The sequence below is a fragment of the Helianthus annuus genome, chromosome 14 (assembly GCF_002127325.2).
Source record: "Helianthus annuus cultivar XRQ/B chromosome 14, HanXRQr2.0-SUNRISE, whole genome shotgun sequence".
In the NCBI taxonomy this organism is placed as follows: Eukaryota; Viridiplantae; Streptophyta; class Magnoliopsida; order Asterales; family Asteraceae; genus Helianthus; species Helianthus annuus.
The window spans coordinates 170746151-170762454 of NC_035446.2; the positions used below are offsets into that span (position 1 = coordinate 170746151).

The 16304-nt window shown below is 34.1% G+C and overlaps 2 protein-coding genes across 4 annotated transcripts; one reads left to right on the forward strand and one right to left on the reverse strand.

Moving 5' to 3' along the window:
• Positions 1 to 2510: 2510 nt before the first annotated feature.
• Positions 2511 to 9744, forward strand: LOC110905069 (transcription factor bHLH36). 3 transcript variants are annotated; one of them, XM_022150955.2, is made up of 4 exons: positions 2511 to 3007; positions 3185 to 3538; positions 3687 to 3789; positions 9502 to 9744. In XM_022150955.2, the coding sequence occupies exons 1-3, from the start codon at positions 2660 to 2662 to the stop codon at positions 3759 to 3761; spliced, it is 777 nt and encodes a 258-aa protein (XP_022006647.1). In that variant the 5' UTR covers positions 2511 to 2659; the 3' UTR covers positions 3762 to 3789; positions 9502 to 9744. The 3 variants fall into 3 exon arrangements, with proteins under 3 accessions (XP_022006647.1, XP_022006646.1, XP_035839461.1); XM_022150954.2 differs by having other exon boundaries at positions 9514 to 9744; XM_035983568.1 differs by lacking the exon at positions 9502 to 9744 and having other exon boundaries at positions 3687 to 7344.
• A 1924-nt stretch (positions 9745 to 11668) lies between these two features.
• Positions 11669 to 12688, reverse strand: LOC118486612. Its single transcript, XM_035983175.1, has one exon. The coding sequence runs from the start codon at positions 12686 to 12688 to the stop codon at positions 11669 to 11671; it is 1020 nt and encodes a 339-aa protein (XP_035839068.1).
• Between the last annotated feature and the right edge of the window lie 3616 nt (positions 12689 to 16304).

Sequence of the window (16304 nt, forward strand, 5' to 3'; positions counted from 1 at the left end):
GTTAATTCATGTTGCAACATTTCATAAGTTATTTTATGAAGTTGTTACAACAGATTTGTAACTAATTGTGTGTCATAAGTGCAGTTAATATTCTTGAAGGGCTAAATCGTAACATCTGAGGGGTTAAGCTGTACAAGTGTGATCTAGAAGGTTAATATTGAAAATTAAGATATTTTCAATATAAAAGGCTTCAACAGTTGATTGTTAGATTATTCTGAAAGCTGCTGTTTCTCTCTCATCCATCAGGCGATTAGGGTTTGATCAGATCAGTTGTGATCTGTTGTGTTTGTGTTTGATTGATCTCTTGTGAGATCTAATCTTTGTATTGTTCAAGTTGTATAGATCAACTGATTTACATCAGTTGATCATCTTCATTGTTGTACTGTTACAGATCTCACTATTTGTGAGATCTAGGGTTTCTGGGGGTTTTCTTTGGTTTGGGTAACAATAAAAGTTTTGTCACCTTTTGTCACTATTTCTTTGGGTTCTTGATTTGTTATCAGTTTTATACCATTTTTACAGTGGTCTAACGTCCCGGGTGAGGTGGTTGCCTGAGGCGTGTGTTGTAGTAATCGCTAGTCGCTAGTCGGGTGGTGGGTTTGGGGACTAGTGATTAATCGGGATTAATCAGGATAAACTTGAATTAATTAAGATTAATTGTGAGTAATCGAGGATCGTCTAGTTAGGACTTTTACAACCATGGACGTGATCGAGATGTGACACACAACCCCATGAGGCATAAAAGGGCATGAATGAAGGTGATATTGTTGCCACCGTGAGCCCATCACGGGCGAGATTTATTTGAGAGTAGTGGGCCTAGGTTTTCAACCAAGCATATCTTCATCATTTTTTTCTATTTTAATATAACATAATCTAATCTAATTATTATTATTCTAATAAATAATAGATAATGAAACCATCACCCCGTCTGTAAAATAAAGCGAGTACTGAAGCAGTGAAGCCACAACCCCACAACAATAGGGTAATTGACTAAAGGTAGAATTCTTTATTAATCTATCCACGTGTTCCTATTTATATGGAAGAGATAAGAGTTAATTGTAGGCCCCACAAAATGACAACCACATTCCAGTTGTAAGTGTAACTATGATACTTGTCACATATTCGTATTTTCTAAGACTGGAAGGTATGGGGGCCGGCTGATGCCCGGCTTGGCCCGGCGCCGGACCCCCACACCGCCCCCCTCACCCGGCTTCCATCACACCCGGCGACCCACAGCCGGGTCCGCCGCTCCGCAATTCAAAAATATAGCCGTTTTTTAACGGCATTTTCAATAAAAAAAAAATTCATTTTCCTTTTAAATAAATACCACATTCTCTTCCTTTTTTATACCATTCTTCTCCAATTCTTCTCCATTCTCTTCCTTTTTTATAAAAACACTCTATAATTTTTATACCATTCTCTCCTAATCATGAATCCATTCAACCCAAACAACCCCAACCCAAACAACCCCAACCCGAATAATCCCAATCCGAACCAACCTAATTTTTTTTCGAGTCCCGCTTACACTCCGACTATGGATCCTTCGTGGGGGGCTTCGCAATTTCCGTTCGTTCAAAGAGTTCGCGGCCGAAAAGTATTCTCACAAGAAAAACGTATCGTCCGACTATGCTCGAGCGGAAGATTTTAGAATTATGCGGTTGGATCTCGACTCGGTTCCGGAGGATGAACGCGAGGTTTATCGGAGGATGAAAGAAGAGGTGAAAAAAAAATGGACGTCGTAGGTTTTAGGAAACGTAATTTTTTTTATTTTTTATTTTCGGTTTCTTTTTTTTTTTTAGGAAATGTAATTTTTTTATTTTTTATTTTCGGTTTCTTTTTTTTTAGGGAATGTAATTTTTTTTATGTTATGAAATGAAATTATTTATGTTGTTTTATGTGGTGTTTTTTAAATTTTATAAAGTTTTTATTAACTTGGTTATTAAATTAAACAATAGGAAATTATAAAATAATGAGGTGGGGCCCCATCCTCCATCCCCCTCCATCCTTCATTTGGCTCATCCCCCACGAGCCGTTTACGTGGCGCCTACGTGGAGGCTCATCCCCGTGGAGATGAGCCGAACCATACCCACTAGTCTAAATTGTTTAAAGAAAAAAATTCAGTCCTTTTTTTACAGCCAGAGATGAATGTAAAGCATTAATGTTTATTTATAATTATTTTATAATTATAATGTATTCAACTCGACTTTTTTACCGATAAATACAACCATTAACCAAAATGATGTGTTTGTGAGCGTTGTTTTTGTTTTTTGTTTTTTTTTAATCTTGGTTGGATGTTGATCCACTGTCCAGTGTGAATGCAGATAGGTGGGGTTCCATATATATTCAAAACTAAAGTATTTTAACCTAACAAATTAAATAAAAAACCCACAAATAATATGGACATAAAAGATAAAGAAGATATTCGGGAGATGGTACACATGAATTTAAAAATGTTTACAAAAAAGAAAATACTACTTAATACTTAATAATTAACAGGAAAGATATGTCAAGAAATCTTGTTAGGTTGAAGATATCACAGATAGACATATCTTTATAATCACTATTTTAACATGTATTTTATACTCGTATGATCCCCCAAATATATATAGTGGTTGATCAAATCCTGGTGGGCTTAACCTAGAGATCATCATATATTATTATGTTCTCTTTCAAGCATAGTGATGACCTGGTATTTCACCAGATTCCTTCTTTAATTTCCTTCCAACAACCGGCAAGAAATCAACAAGATCTTGTACTCAACCTTCATGATCATGTCCCTATGGAGTCCACTACAAATATTCCACTCACCAAAGCTCGGAAACTGCACGGAGATCACTCACCTTCATCTAAACCGAATTCAGGAACAACTGATCAAGGGGTAGATGATAGTAAAGATGAGCATACACAAAGAAAATTGGCTCATAGGGAGCTCGAAAGACAACGAAGGCGCGATATGGCTGAGCTTTATGCTTCACTTAGGGGTCTACTTCCCCTTAATTATGTTAAGGTAAGCTCTTTTCGTCGCTTCAAGTTGTTTAGGGTTTCTTCCTAACTTGATAACTAGCTAGGTGTGCTTGATTCGTTCAAACAAACAACCAGAGCTGAGCGCAAACCTTACCTCTATCCCAGACGAATGATTAATCTGGTCGATACCTAATTATTGTACGTTTAAAATTGTGTTTAGGGGAAGCGGTCTACATCGGATCATATGCATCAGGCGGTGAATTACATCAAATACATGCAAGAAAAAATTAAAGTGCTAAGTGTCAAGAGAGACCGGCTGAAGAATTTTGTGGAGGCCGGTGTTCCTAGTCCAGCTACAAATACTGAGGAAGAAAAGCAAATGAATTTGCTTCCTAATACCATATCAATTAGTTCTTGTAATGGGGGAGTTCATGTTTTGGTCAATAGTTGCTTAATAGAACATGGTTTCCCTCTTTCAAGAATTCTAAAAGCGATCTCCGGCGAAGGTTATGATGTTATAAGCTGCAGTTGTACTAAAGCAAACCAACGGTTGATTCACTCTATCCAAACTAAGGTGATTTATTTTGTAACATAACTCCAATTGTTTCAAAGTTTGCATGAGTTGGAATATAATGCTATCTTTTTGTGTTGTTAGGTGAATATATGATGCTATCTTTTTGTGTAACATAACTCAATAGGGAGGTTTTATTAATATTTTGCAGGTGAATGATGAACCAGTGTCATCTGATCTCTCCATGTTGCAACAAAGATTATCTGCGGTGGCCAATAACTACTGAATTCAAGATAACTGTGGAGCTAATTAAGGTAAATTTAATTGATTGCATGAGCCCATTATGGAGATGTGTACCACCAATATCCATTTGTGTTCTAGCAAAGATCTTATAGTGAGCTTTTCTGAAGCTCATTTTGATGAAATTAGTGTACAATAAGTGGTTTAATTATTTGTGTTTTAGAGCACCCATGGTGGTAAACTTCCACAAACCTTCAGAAAATGTCACCTCATCGTGAAATCAGATTTTCAAACTTTCTTAAAAGTCTTCCTATTCTGCAACGGCAAACTTCCATAAATCTCCACAAAACACCACCTTATATACTCACAACATCACCTACTTTTACAATTAATTATATAAATCAAATTACCTTAATAATAATATTAATAGTTTATTTTTAGTGTTTCGTTTATATATATTTGTAAATAATCGAATATTATTTAAAACTAAAATTAAAACACAAGTCTCGAAATGTTTAGTTTTTGAAATTTATTTGAGTATTTTATTTTATTTATTACCATAGTACCATGTCTCTTTCGTTAGCGTCATTTAATTTACTCTCGTTCCATTTATTTTAAGATTACAAATTCCCACTTTTGTCTCTTTTTTATATAGCCGTTGGGTTGGATTCAGGTCCACCACTCAACGTCCGGAAGGAGTCCGGGATTGCGGAATCCCAAACGGACTTCACTTCGGACCGTAGTCACATGGTAAGGTTTGTCCGCAGTAGTGTTCGCCTTTGGCGACCTTTGTCCGGACACCCACAAACCCACACGTTGTGGGTGCTCTTAAGTATACCTTTGTGTAATATGTAAGTGCAAGAAATTATGACATTTTACATAATTGGTAGAACGTTGTTAAATCGATAGCATTCGCTAACGTGGGCTAGCCCACTTGATAGAGGTACATGGGGGTCTCAGGTTAATCTAGGGAATGATGACAATATTATTGAATTTTGGTGTAAAGTATAGTAGTAGGATTAATATTTGTCGTTTCAAAAAAAAAATAATAATAATAATAAATCATTAGCACTCATTATAAGCTTATTTTCTAGGTGAAGTACATGTGTTATGTTTTTGCTTAATAAAATGTTTATTCTTTATTTTTATTGATATATGTAACTAGATAAAAGGTTGTTAAAGAAAAAGAAAATTACCATGAATACATTAGTTCTTTCAAGTTAGAATCACTGCATATGGCATTAACTTAATTGGCCGGACGCTTAATTAACTGAAATAATAGGCCATGCAAGATTCTCAGTCACTTTGCCATAAGGGTTTTCAAAATGCATGTCAACATTCAAGAGAACAATTAGGTGTCGTTTTGTTTGATTGATCATTTAACTCCACTTAAATCAGTAGCGGACCCAGGATTTTTTTTCCTGGGGGTGCAGAAATTTTTTAAAGATTTTAGACCCCTAACTATATAAAAAAATCGGTTCATAGCGAGTCGGATCGGGTCATGTAAAACAAGTAAATACAAACAAACAAAGTTTCATAGCAGGTCGAATCAGATTAGGCCGGGTCCATTTCAATTTGTCAAACAATCAAACCCTAGTTCCTAACTTCCTATCACATTAACAAACAAAAAAGCATCAACATTCAAATTATCCATACTTCTATTTCTCTTAATCATTAAATAAAAGAACAAAAAAACTTATCTAAAACATGCATCGGTCTTTAATTAGAAGAATCCGACGAAAAAAAGTGGCTCAACCCCTTTCCTCTTGAGAAATCGTGACATAACTTCACTACTCATTGATCTTTCCTAATCCTATCACATACAAAATAAACAAGGATCTTCAAGCGTTCAACCATAGCACATGTTCCTTAATTTTCAATTTAAAATTTTGAATTTCAAGCCCTAGTATTGTTATTTACCAACCAACAATCATATAATCAACAAAACCACCAACGATTTGGGTTTTTTTTTTATTACGTGGACTGATTTTGTTTAACAAAACTAGTAGTTGGAATGGGGCTTGAATGTGTATTAAGTTATTGGGCTTGATGGATTGAATTTAAGTTTTATTAAAGGGGTTACATAATTTGATCGGGTTTCAATCTGTATTCACAATTTTTTTATATAAATTCCTAACATTTTTTTCTAAGGGGTGCGGACGAAAATTTCCAAGGAGTGCGGTCGGGATTTTTCACGAAAAATACCACTAAATTTTTTTTTTCAAGGGGTGCGGCCGCCCACCCACCCAATAAAGTAGGTCCGCCCATGCTTGAACTATACTTCTGGATCCAAATTTAGGTGTCATTTTAGGTTTGATTAGCACTGTTTCCATCTGATTAATTATGATTTATGTGCAATACAAATAATATTTGACAAAGTAAACAAATGTTAGCCATTGTTTATGGTATGACTCAACACTGTTTAACTTCCTTGGGTTCAGAATGATAGATATATTATACATATATGCATGCATGTGTGGGTGGGTGTGTCTAAATCTTATAACTTTGCGTACATAAAATTATTAAGTAGTTTATAACCTTAGAAAAACTTAAAATAAAAGTTTATAAAATTGAAACATTAAAAGGTTTATAAAAATTCATAAACATAAACCTTAAGTTTATAAAACTAAATTCATACTTTAAAATTATAATTTTTTTTTCTAAAACAAAAGACAAAATAAGAGAGGTCCACATATACCACTACAACCAGTTCATACACATGGAGTGTTGTTCCATGAGAGACCCATGCCACATCGTCATCTTCAATTCTTCATTAATTTCCTGTCATTTGGAAGTGCTCTCTGTGGGCAATAAGTGTACTTATAACTTTTATCGCTAGCTCTTTGGTACATGTGCTTGTCTGGGCTCTCTTTTTTTCCTTTCCTTTCCTTTTCTTTCTTTCTTTCTTTCTTTCTTTCTTTCTTTCTTTCTTTCTTTCTTTCTTTGTATTTGTATGTGTGTGTGGTGGGGGGCATCACTTGGAGAACAAATAAAAATGTAAGTTAATTTCCCCACACTTAGAAACATGAATTAATTGTTGCTCAGATTGGTTTGATTTGATTCGTCAATTGTAAAAATAATACTACCTCCGTCCCATTAAATGTGTCTTATTTTGAATTTTCAAAGTCTTTATTTATAAACTTTGACTTTAATTATATATTTTTGTGGTATATAAAACTTGATGAAAATTAACCCAATAAAAACACTTGTAAAACACCCTCAAATCATATAATTTTCATCAAGTATTATTTAACACAAACAAAATTATTTAAGGTCAAAGTTTACAAATAAAGACTTTGAAAATTCAAAATCGGACACTTTTAATGGGACGGAGGGAGTACTAAAAACATGTAACTGAATGAATTGTCACCCTCTAAACTTGATCATTAGTAATAGACTTTTGACTTTAAATTTTGCTTCCTTCATTAGTAGCAGAATATCTCACCAGGGTTGTGATGATCTAAATGTGATGAATGAACAACTTCTTCTGCATGCTGATCATTGTTTGTGCTGACATATTCATGACTTGTTTCTTTTGTCTTATTATTGAGTTGTGGATCTTCGTCTTGATTCTTTGTAGCAATGAATTCTATTCGTTTTGGTTCTTCATAATTAAAGTATTTTGATAATTGAGCAGAGTTTAAACGAGCTCGAATCAACCTAACATTATTTTTGTTTATTAAACGAGCCCTCGCCCAACCCGAGCTTCACTTAAAGCTTGATCTGGCCCACGAACCAAAACGTACCTATTATTTGCATGGAAAGCCCTAATATGAAAAGGAGACTTGAACCATGCTCCTCATTTTTGCAACTTTCTTCACCTACCCTGGTGAGAGAGATACCTATTTCAATTTGAAATCGGTATTATGGGCAAGGTTCTTAGAAGAGAGACCTATTTCAACTTGAAATCGGTATTATGAGAAGGTTGAGGATTCAAGATTGTTTCATCATCTCAGATCAAAGTACCTTGTGTGCATGGTAATTTTCGAGCACGCAAGTTTGGGTCTTGTTCATCATGCTTTATAGGTGAGAATCATGTAAAAAGTTCACACTTTGATGATTTATATATGAAATGATAGCCTTTAAAGCATTTCGAAGTAAAAAGTCTAGATCCCGACATGAAAAAAGACCAAATCCGAGAAGTCACCATTGTTAGAGATTCTTGACATGGAAGAAGGCAAGTATTTGTTCTAGAGTATTCACAAACATAGTTAGAGGACCCGGGGTGGTCCGTGTTCGGCCACCCATCACGCTGATGGGCAATTTGTACACCGCCGCCTCCATTTTTTTAACGCGTTGAAGTATCACGGCGTGGATCCGAGCACGCGTTGAACTTTGAACTTGTTTGTTGTTTTGTGAATGAGTGAATGAATGGTATCTTGTACATTGTGCATTATAATTTGTACATTGGAATCCCATCACTAGTGATTCCACCCCTCCTACATTTCTATCACTAGTGATAGAATATTGGTTGTACACATGGCATGACTTGATTGGATAGTGAGAGTGATAGATTCTATCACTAGTGAACCACCCCTAGTCCCCTTAGTATTCTTACATAGATTCATAAATAGTTAGCATTCACAAATAGTAAGTAGCTACAAGACAGATTTAATGAGAAAAGTTTATGTGGTTTCATGTTAGTCTTTGACCAGTTGACTAAGAGTTTAAGTGTTAGATTGTACATGTAACCGATAAATAAGCTAAATCCCAGGTGAGTTCTAGATGCCCATTTTTATTACCAATTTGGGTTGATATTCTTGCAACCATCCACGTCTATTCGTGAAGCTATTTGATGTGTCGGTTACCTATTATGTGCATATTGGTGTTCCAAGAATTGAAGTTACATGATGTAGGTCATGTATACAGATATGACAGAACTGATGATAAAATGTTCATGTCTAACACTTTCTGCTAGAGTTATTGATGTCTAGTATTTGTTACTAGAAAGTATTGATGGGCCATGTGAACGCGACAACGTAGTAGGTGTTGATGGACTCTTATGGCTGTATAAGTCCGCTTGGCCATGTGACAATTAATTTTTTTAACTGCTAAACTTGCATACTATGAGAATTGAACTCATGACCTCCTACTATTCTAAACTCTATCTAACTCACCAACACTAGTGGGCTACTCCCAAGGGGATATGCGACAATTAGTTTATGGTGGAGCCTACTTAACACTTTGATGTTTAATTACATTGATGATTGATGGTGACGTGCATTATTGATGTTCATTAATTACAATTTAACTAGTAGAATTTTTCCGTGCTTCGCGACGGGAGTTCGATCAGTGTCGTTTTGCTTCTTTAAGGTACTGGCACTCGCTATCATAATCGAAAGAAAAAACTGTCTAGAGTATTTTTAGATCAAAAGAATACAAAAGAAACAAATAAATAGAAAAACACATTCTTATTACTTAATATAAAAACTTTCCTAATAAAATTTATCAAGATTTAAATGGATAATAAGGTAACTATTTAGAATTACATTGATATAAAAAATACAAATTTAATAAATCAAATTTAATTTATATTCTAAGTATATCACTTAACTTTGATAAATATCATTCGTGGATCAAAAAAGGGGTTTTCAACATAAGAAAGATGGATGACAAAAATGTAATTAGTATGCTATAGTTGCCCAATTAATATACTATTCATAAGAAGTTTCAACAATTGTTATATTATAGAATAACATTTACTAGATTTTTGTATCGAAATAAATAAATTAATTAATGTTTGTAACCTAAAAACAAAGACTGACTCAGTGTAGCTGACTTTTTAGTGTGTGTGCTAGGTTAAATGGATATTAATGCTTGATAGGAGGTCAACGACATGGATTGAAGGCTAGCATATCCTGAAGTTTGGCATCATACCGATCTTAGTAGACTAGTTATGACTTTGATTGTTATGTCAAACTACTATGAGTTGATGTTTTGAATAGTTGATGTTTTCTGATGTGAATGTGTGACCTTTATCAGTTTAAGAACCATGATTCCCAAATGTGAGGTCACCCTGGTTTAGGGCTCTATGGGTTATGTCAGTAAATCAGTTTTTACCATGTCAAATAATTATGTACATCTAGGTTAAGCACATGAAACAAGCCTCTTAAGACATTACTTTTTTTAAACTTAAAGGATGCCTTCCTTATAAAAGTACAATATACCCCTCTCAACTTTAGGTAGACTAAATATTTAAACCTCATATCTTTTGATTTTTTTTTTTTTGCTCAACTAGATTTTAACACGCGACTCACCCATTCTTTTTATTTTCTCTTATAACTTTTAAAATATAATGTATTATTAAAATCCGAATACGACATTACAACATATTTATTTACGTTAAGGGCCAATATGGTATAACCCAGTTGGTCAGGAGGTTTTCCACTAAGTGGTTTCCTCCTGAGGAGGTCTCAGGTTCGATTCCTACTAAGTGCAAAATTATGTAAATATCCCTCTCAACTTTAGGTAGACTTAATATTTAAACCTCATATCTTTTGATTTTTTTTGCTCAACTAGATTTTAACACGCGACTCGCCCATTCTTTTTATTTTTTCTTATAACTTTTAAAATATAATGTATTATAAAAATCCGAATAGGACATTACAACATATTTATTTACGTTAAGGGACAATATGGTATAGCCCAGTTGGTCAGGGGGTTTTCTACTAAGTGGTTTCCTCCTGGGGAGGTCTCAGGTTCGATTCCTACTAAGTGCAAAATTATGTAAATATGGGAGAACACCTCTGGGAGGGATTCGAACTTGGAGTGAAGGGTTTAAACAGCATATGCTGGCCCTTTGGAGTAAGCTGAAAATCCAGTTGATCTACCGTTCAAAAAGAAATTTAAGTTAAGGTGTAACTTTTTTCAAAACTGAGTTGCGAGTTCTAATGTACATATCACCAAAGCACAAATGTTCAAGTCGTTAAAGCTTCTTAAAAGTTTCGCATTTTACTTTCTTTATGCTTTTCTCTTACAACTTTTAAGGTATGGTGTTTTACGAAATTTCGGCTTTGCCATTGCAATGTGATTATATTTATCAATGTTATAGTAAAACATTAGTCTCGCTACTCTTTTAAGATATATATATATATATATATACATACAAACACACACACACATATATATATATATATATATATATATATATATATATATATATATATATATATAAGTAAAAAGACCCTCTAGTTGCGATGGGATCAAACAAAACATCATTTAATTATACTTTAAATTACAAATTATAAAATTTTGATGAAAATTATGGTAGAGGCATAAAAAAATATGATTTATGTATAATCAGTTGTGTTGACATATGTTGTATTTTTGTTTATTTACGTGTGTTTCATTGTATTTTACAAATAAGACATGTGGATAATAAAAAAACTTACAATTTGATGTATCAATGTTGGTAGGGTTTTTAGAAGAACAACGAATTTGAGGGTTAGATCTTTTTGACATTTCCTTGTATAATGAGAATGAGAAACAATAAATTGTATCATAATTCATATAACCACCTAGCAACTCAGTACGTGTCAAATATTATTATTTTTTATATGATTATTTGTGTAATAATAAAGAACATCGGTAAATGTTTTTGTGACGAAGATTATAAATAATAATGTTTGTGATTCAAAGTATGAAATAATTTAATTTTTTTAAGAATTGTGTTGCCTACACTTATATGAATCGGTAAATGTTTTTGTGACGTAGATTATAAATAAGAATGTTAGTTATTCAAAGTAGGAAATAATTTAATTTCTTTAAGAATTGCGTTGCCTACCATACGTGAATTTGAAAGACTAAATGAAGATAAAGGGGTGTTTTTTTTTAAACGGCTGACAGAAATTTTTATTCATTGTAGCAAGATGCTACCACCAAAAATTACAACCAAGTTTACATATACACCAAGGACATAAAACGTTACACCATCTTAAACTAAATCACACTTTTTTAACCAAAACATCTAAAGCGACACCAATCATCCCATGAAAACTGTGCTTCCTTTGATCTGTTTTTTACCCATAAGTACGCCATTGCTTTAATTTCTTCCAAGACCTTAACGGTATTCGGGGATCCTTGCCTGAATATAACCTCATTCCTCATTCTCCATATTCCCCAAGATGCGATATTTTGCCAAATTATTTGCGTAAAATGGCATGAAACAAATAAATGCTCACTTGACTCATCATATTCATTACATAATAAACACCTCAGGTCTTGTACAGGAATGTTGCGAGCCGAAAGGGCACACTTGGTCGGTAACTTTTCCATTTCTGATCTCCATGCCATGATAGCCACCTTTTTAGGAACCCAATTATTCCACTCAAACACTCTGTTAGGCCGCTCCCTATTCGCTGAACCGAGGAGACTTTTCAGACCCGAGACTGAGAAACAGCCTGATGGGTCATAATTCCAGCACCAGTAATCGCGTCCAACCTGGAGATTAACACAGTCGAGAAGGGATATCAACTGTTGTAACTGATCCGACTCTACGACATTAAATTGTGAGCAAGACCAGTTCCAATTAAGTTGAAAACTACTTCCAAAACTTCCAGTAACAACCTCATCAGCCACCACACATTGTTTTTCCAACTTAAATAATTCTAGGAAACAAATATACAGAGGGTCCGGTTCCAACCAGCAATCCAGCCAAAAAGAGATATGGTTACCATTAGAAACTGAAGCTTTCACAGCCCGGTTCAAATCGATATCAGCGAGAACAAAGACCTGCCGAATGCTAATTATACTCTTCCAAGGACCTGGAACCGAAATTTTAACGGGGATATCGCTCCATGCTCTTGGATTATGATGAATAGCCCAAATAACTTTCCTCCATAAGCCTTCTTTTTCTGTTTTAAACCTCCACCACCATTTTGCTAACATTGCTAAATTAGCGTCCCTAAGAGAGCCAAAACTAAGTCCCCCAAATTCAACAGGAGCAATTGTTTTATCCCATGCAACCCAGTTCATTTTTGCTTTTTCTTCCGACCCCCCCAAAAGAATACTCTACGGATTTTATCCAGAGACTCCAAAACCTGAATTGGAGCTTTAAATAATGAGAAATAATAAGTAGGGAGAGAATTCAATACCGATTTAATAAGGGTTATCCTTCCGCCATACGACAACGTCTTGGCTTTCCACAGGGAGAGACGGTTCCTAAAAATATCCAAAACCGTCTTCCAATTCCGCACGAGATTCATATTAGCCCCGACAAGAATACCAAGGTGTTTAAAAGGTAAAGATCCTTGCTTGCAACTTAGTATATTCGCCATATGAGAGATTTCTTGATCACTTACACCAATACCATAGACACTACACTTCGCAAGATTAACTTTCAACCCCGAAACAAGGAAAAAGCATCTAAGTAAACGGCGAAGATTATTAGAGTTGGCTATAGACCATTCCCCAACAAACATTACATCATCTGCATAGGCAAAATGTGATAAAGGAGCGCCTTCATTAGAGAGACTAATACCATGAAATAAGCCAATAGTTACTGCCTGTTTCACAAAACCTGTTAATGCTTCCATCGCCAATACAAATAAAAACGGAGACAGTGGATCACCCTGACGAAGCCCACGAGTACAGTCGAATTCCCTAGTTGGGGACCCATTTACTAAAACTGAAGCCCTAGCTAAATAAAGCGTAGCCATAACCCATGACCTCCATAATATTCCTTCCTGCCAAAAACGCCGACTGATGTTCTGAAATTAGCTTACCCATCACCCCTTTTAGTCTGTTAACCAACACCTTGGAAATAACTTTATTTATGATATCAATCAAACTAATAGGTCTAAAATCAGATGGGCTCATCGGATCTTTAACCTTGGGGATGAGAGCAATGAAGGAAGAAGTACAACTCTTATTCAGGGTGCCTTCCGAATAAAACTTATCAAATAGCTTTAGAAAATCCTCTTGCAACGATGCCCAACATTTCTTAACAAAGATGAAATTGAACCCATCCGGCCCCGGAGCATGGTCCCCCTCACATTCCCATACGGCCGCCTTTATTTCATTAATAGAGAAAGGTACCTCCAGAAAGTTTGCCTCTTCGTCGGATAAAGAAGCCAAATTTGGACATACAAACTGCGGTCTAACCGCCATAGGCTCCGAAAACTGCTGATGAAAAAATTCATACAAAGACTCCTTAACCGCCATTGGATTCGTAACCCATTCCCCACCAATCCTTAACCCATTAATCCTGTTGGAGCTAATATTGGAGTTAATGATTTGATGGAAAAAAGATGAATTCTCGTCCCCTTCAAGAGCCCATTTCGACCTAGATTTCTGCCGAAGATCCAATTGCTTCAACCTATCAAATTCCGCAATGAAGTTTCTACAAACAGCTCTTTCCGACAATGCTCTCACTTCCGCCATTTTTTCAATATCAGTCATCCGACGTTTGTTGCTATTATATACACCAACCTTTCTCTGATTCTCAGCTTTTAACCATGCCTTAATGTTATCTTTTAACCATCTGAGCTTGATTGCAAGAGCCAGATCTACCGACCATCAAAATGAAACGAGCGGCACTTCTGTATAACATAACCCAAAAATAAGATTTGAATAAACGGGAGTTACAAAGTTTTTGGTGTTATGGAGGCAATTGTACTTGGAATCTATTTTGAAAATAGTTTCTTGATAAACAGAATATACTCATCATAATAATTTAAATTTGAAAAATAAGATTTGAATAAATGGATGTTACAAAGTTGATTGTAATTATGAATAAAAAAATTATAATTATGAATAAAAAAATTATTTTCTGGTATGAGGAATATAATTTTAGATTATTTTTGTAAATCCAAATTCATACTTATCATATTTATTTGAATTTGATAAATTAAGTAGGAATAAATAAAAAAATACATTTTAAACAGGAAATATGTTGCTTTCTTTTATTATTATATAGTGCAAGTATAGACATAGATATAGATATTAGAAGTTTGTAAGGTATACATAAATATATATGAAATTCTTTGAATGGTTAATTCATCTAGTTTATTATAAACTCTAGCTCAAAAAAATTGAGATATACATTTTAAAAGCTTACAACAAAACGATTTAAATGAGCCTAAAATCATCCATCATTTGTGTATTTTGTAAAAATAGAGGATAAAATTTAACTCATATGTATAAAAGGATCGATGATATGTTTAACCATGTCCATCGCTTTCATATAATATTTATGTGGAATTACAATGTCTCGTAGTTTAAAGTTTTCAATATATGTATGACGACGCTATCAAGCAACTTTTGGTACAATTAGAAAAGGGATTTTAATAGTCAAAATAGACATTTTATTATTAATATTTTTTTTAGATATAACCAACATTTTATTAAATATTATAATATCATTATAATAACGTACTGTATCTGTTCAAATCTTCCCCAATCCTAAAATATTTTTTTAAAAATAATATAAACATACATGTTGGTCAGGAATCTTATTAGTTTGGAACAAGGAGTGGATAGAGTATAAACATTGTTTGGAGATTTTGTTTGGTCATTTAACTTTAGAGGATGTCGTATATCAATTAACTACTTTTTTGTAGTTCGGTGTCATTTGGTTTGTCGTATGGAAACATGTAGTTCTATCGGGTAAAATATGAGTAGTTGTAAGCGGCCAAATTCACTAAAATATTATGACATGTGCTTCTTTGTTTATTTGATAATTTAATCTAGGTTTTTTCCAAGGACCTTTTGTACCCCATCGTATCGTTTCTACATTTATGAAAGCAACTAGCAGCTTTTGGAACAGTAAATTACATTTGTCAATCCATTTTAAGAAACTTCCATTTCTAAGTCAAAAACAAATCAGCTAGAGTTTATATTTATTATGGTAACACATGTTGAGCTTAATTTAAAACAATAAACACCATAATAAATATGTGAAGAAAAACCAAACTAATCTGGTGATTAGCTCGTGATTTGTGCCTTAATAAAATAAGATTAATCTTCTTTTGTTCTCGTCAAAACAGCCAAGTTGACCCTTCAAAACAATCAACACACCGTTAGCTCGTTACAAGGAGGAGAATATGTGTATATATATAAAACAAAATTACACATACTTAATAAAAAAGGTGTTTTTACGTAGTAAAAATATTACACATTCATAAGAAGTAATACTTTTCCCCTGTACATATAGATTACACACAGTTCAATGGACAAGCGGACTAGTTTGGCCATTAAGTGCCGTAATAAGGGAGGGAACGAGTGAAGCCCATGACTTACTTAGGTAGATAAAAGGAAATACACAGTTTGGAAGACTGTGATAGTGTTGGGGAACTTAGAGATTGCAACAGATAATCTGAGAGTCGTGTAGTTACTTTCAGATCGAATTATCTCGGTGGTTCACGTGAAAATCAAATTGAATACAACTTAAATTTATAAGAACAAGAACTAGCATATGACTGATTGTGAATTCGTATGAACCAGAGAGGTTGTAACCCAAACCTTATTTCGAATTTGGGGATAACTTCCAATAACTGCGTGATGGCAGTAATCTCTTTTTTAATTCAATATACTTCATCTTGGAGCCAAATTTTAATCTTGAAAATAAAGGTTATTTTCTAGAAAATAAATT

What these genes read in the sequence shown, in the direction of transcription:
- LOC118486612 (XM_035983175.1), bottom strand. Translation starts at nt 12,688, where the DNA reads ATGAACTGGGTTGCATGGGATAAAACAATTGCTCCTGTTGAATTTGGG.
- LOC110905069 (XM_022150955.2), top strand. Translation starts at nt 2,660, where the DNA reads ATGTTCTCTTTCAAGCATAGTGATGACCTGGTATTTCACCAGATTCCT. An exon ending in TTCCCCTTAATTATGTTAAG is followed by an intron (nt 3,008 to 3,184) that starts GTAAGCTCTTTT and finishes AATTGTGTTTAG; the next exon opens with GGGAAGCGGTCTACATCGGA. An exon ending in TTCACTCTATCCAAACTAAG is followed by an intron (nt 3,539 to 3,686) that starts GTGATTTATTTT and finishes AATATTTTGCAG; the next exon opens with GTGAATGATGAACCAGTGTC.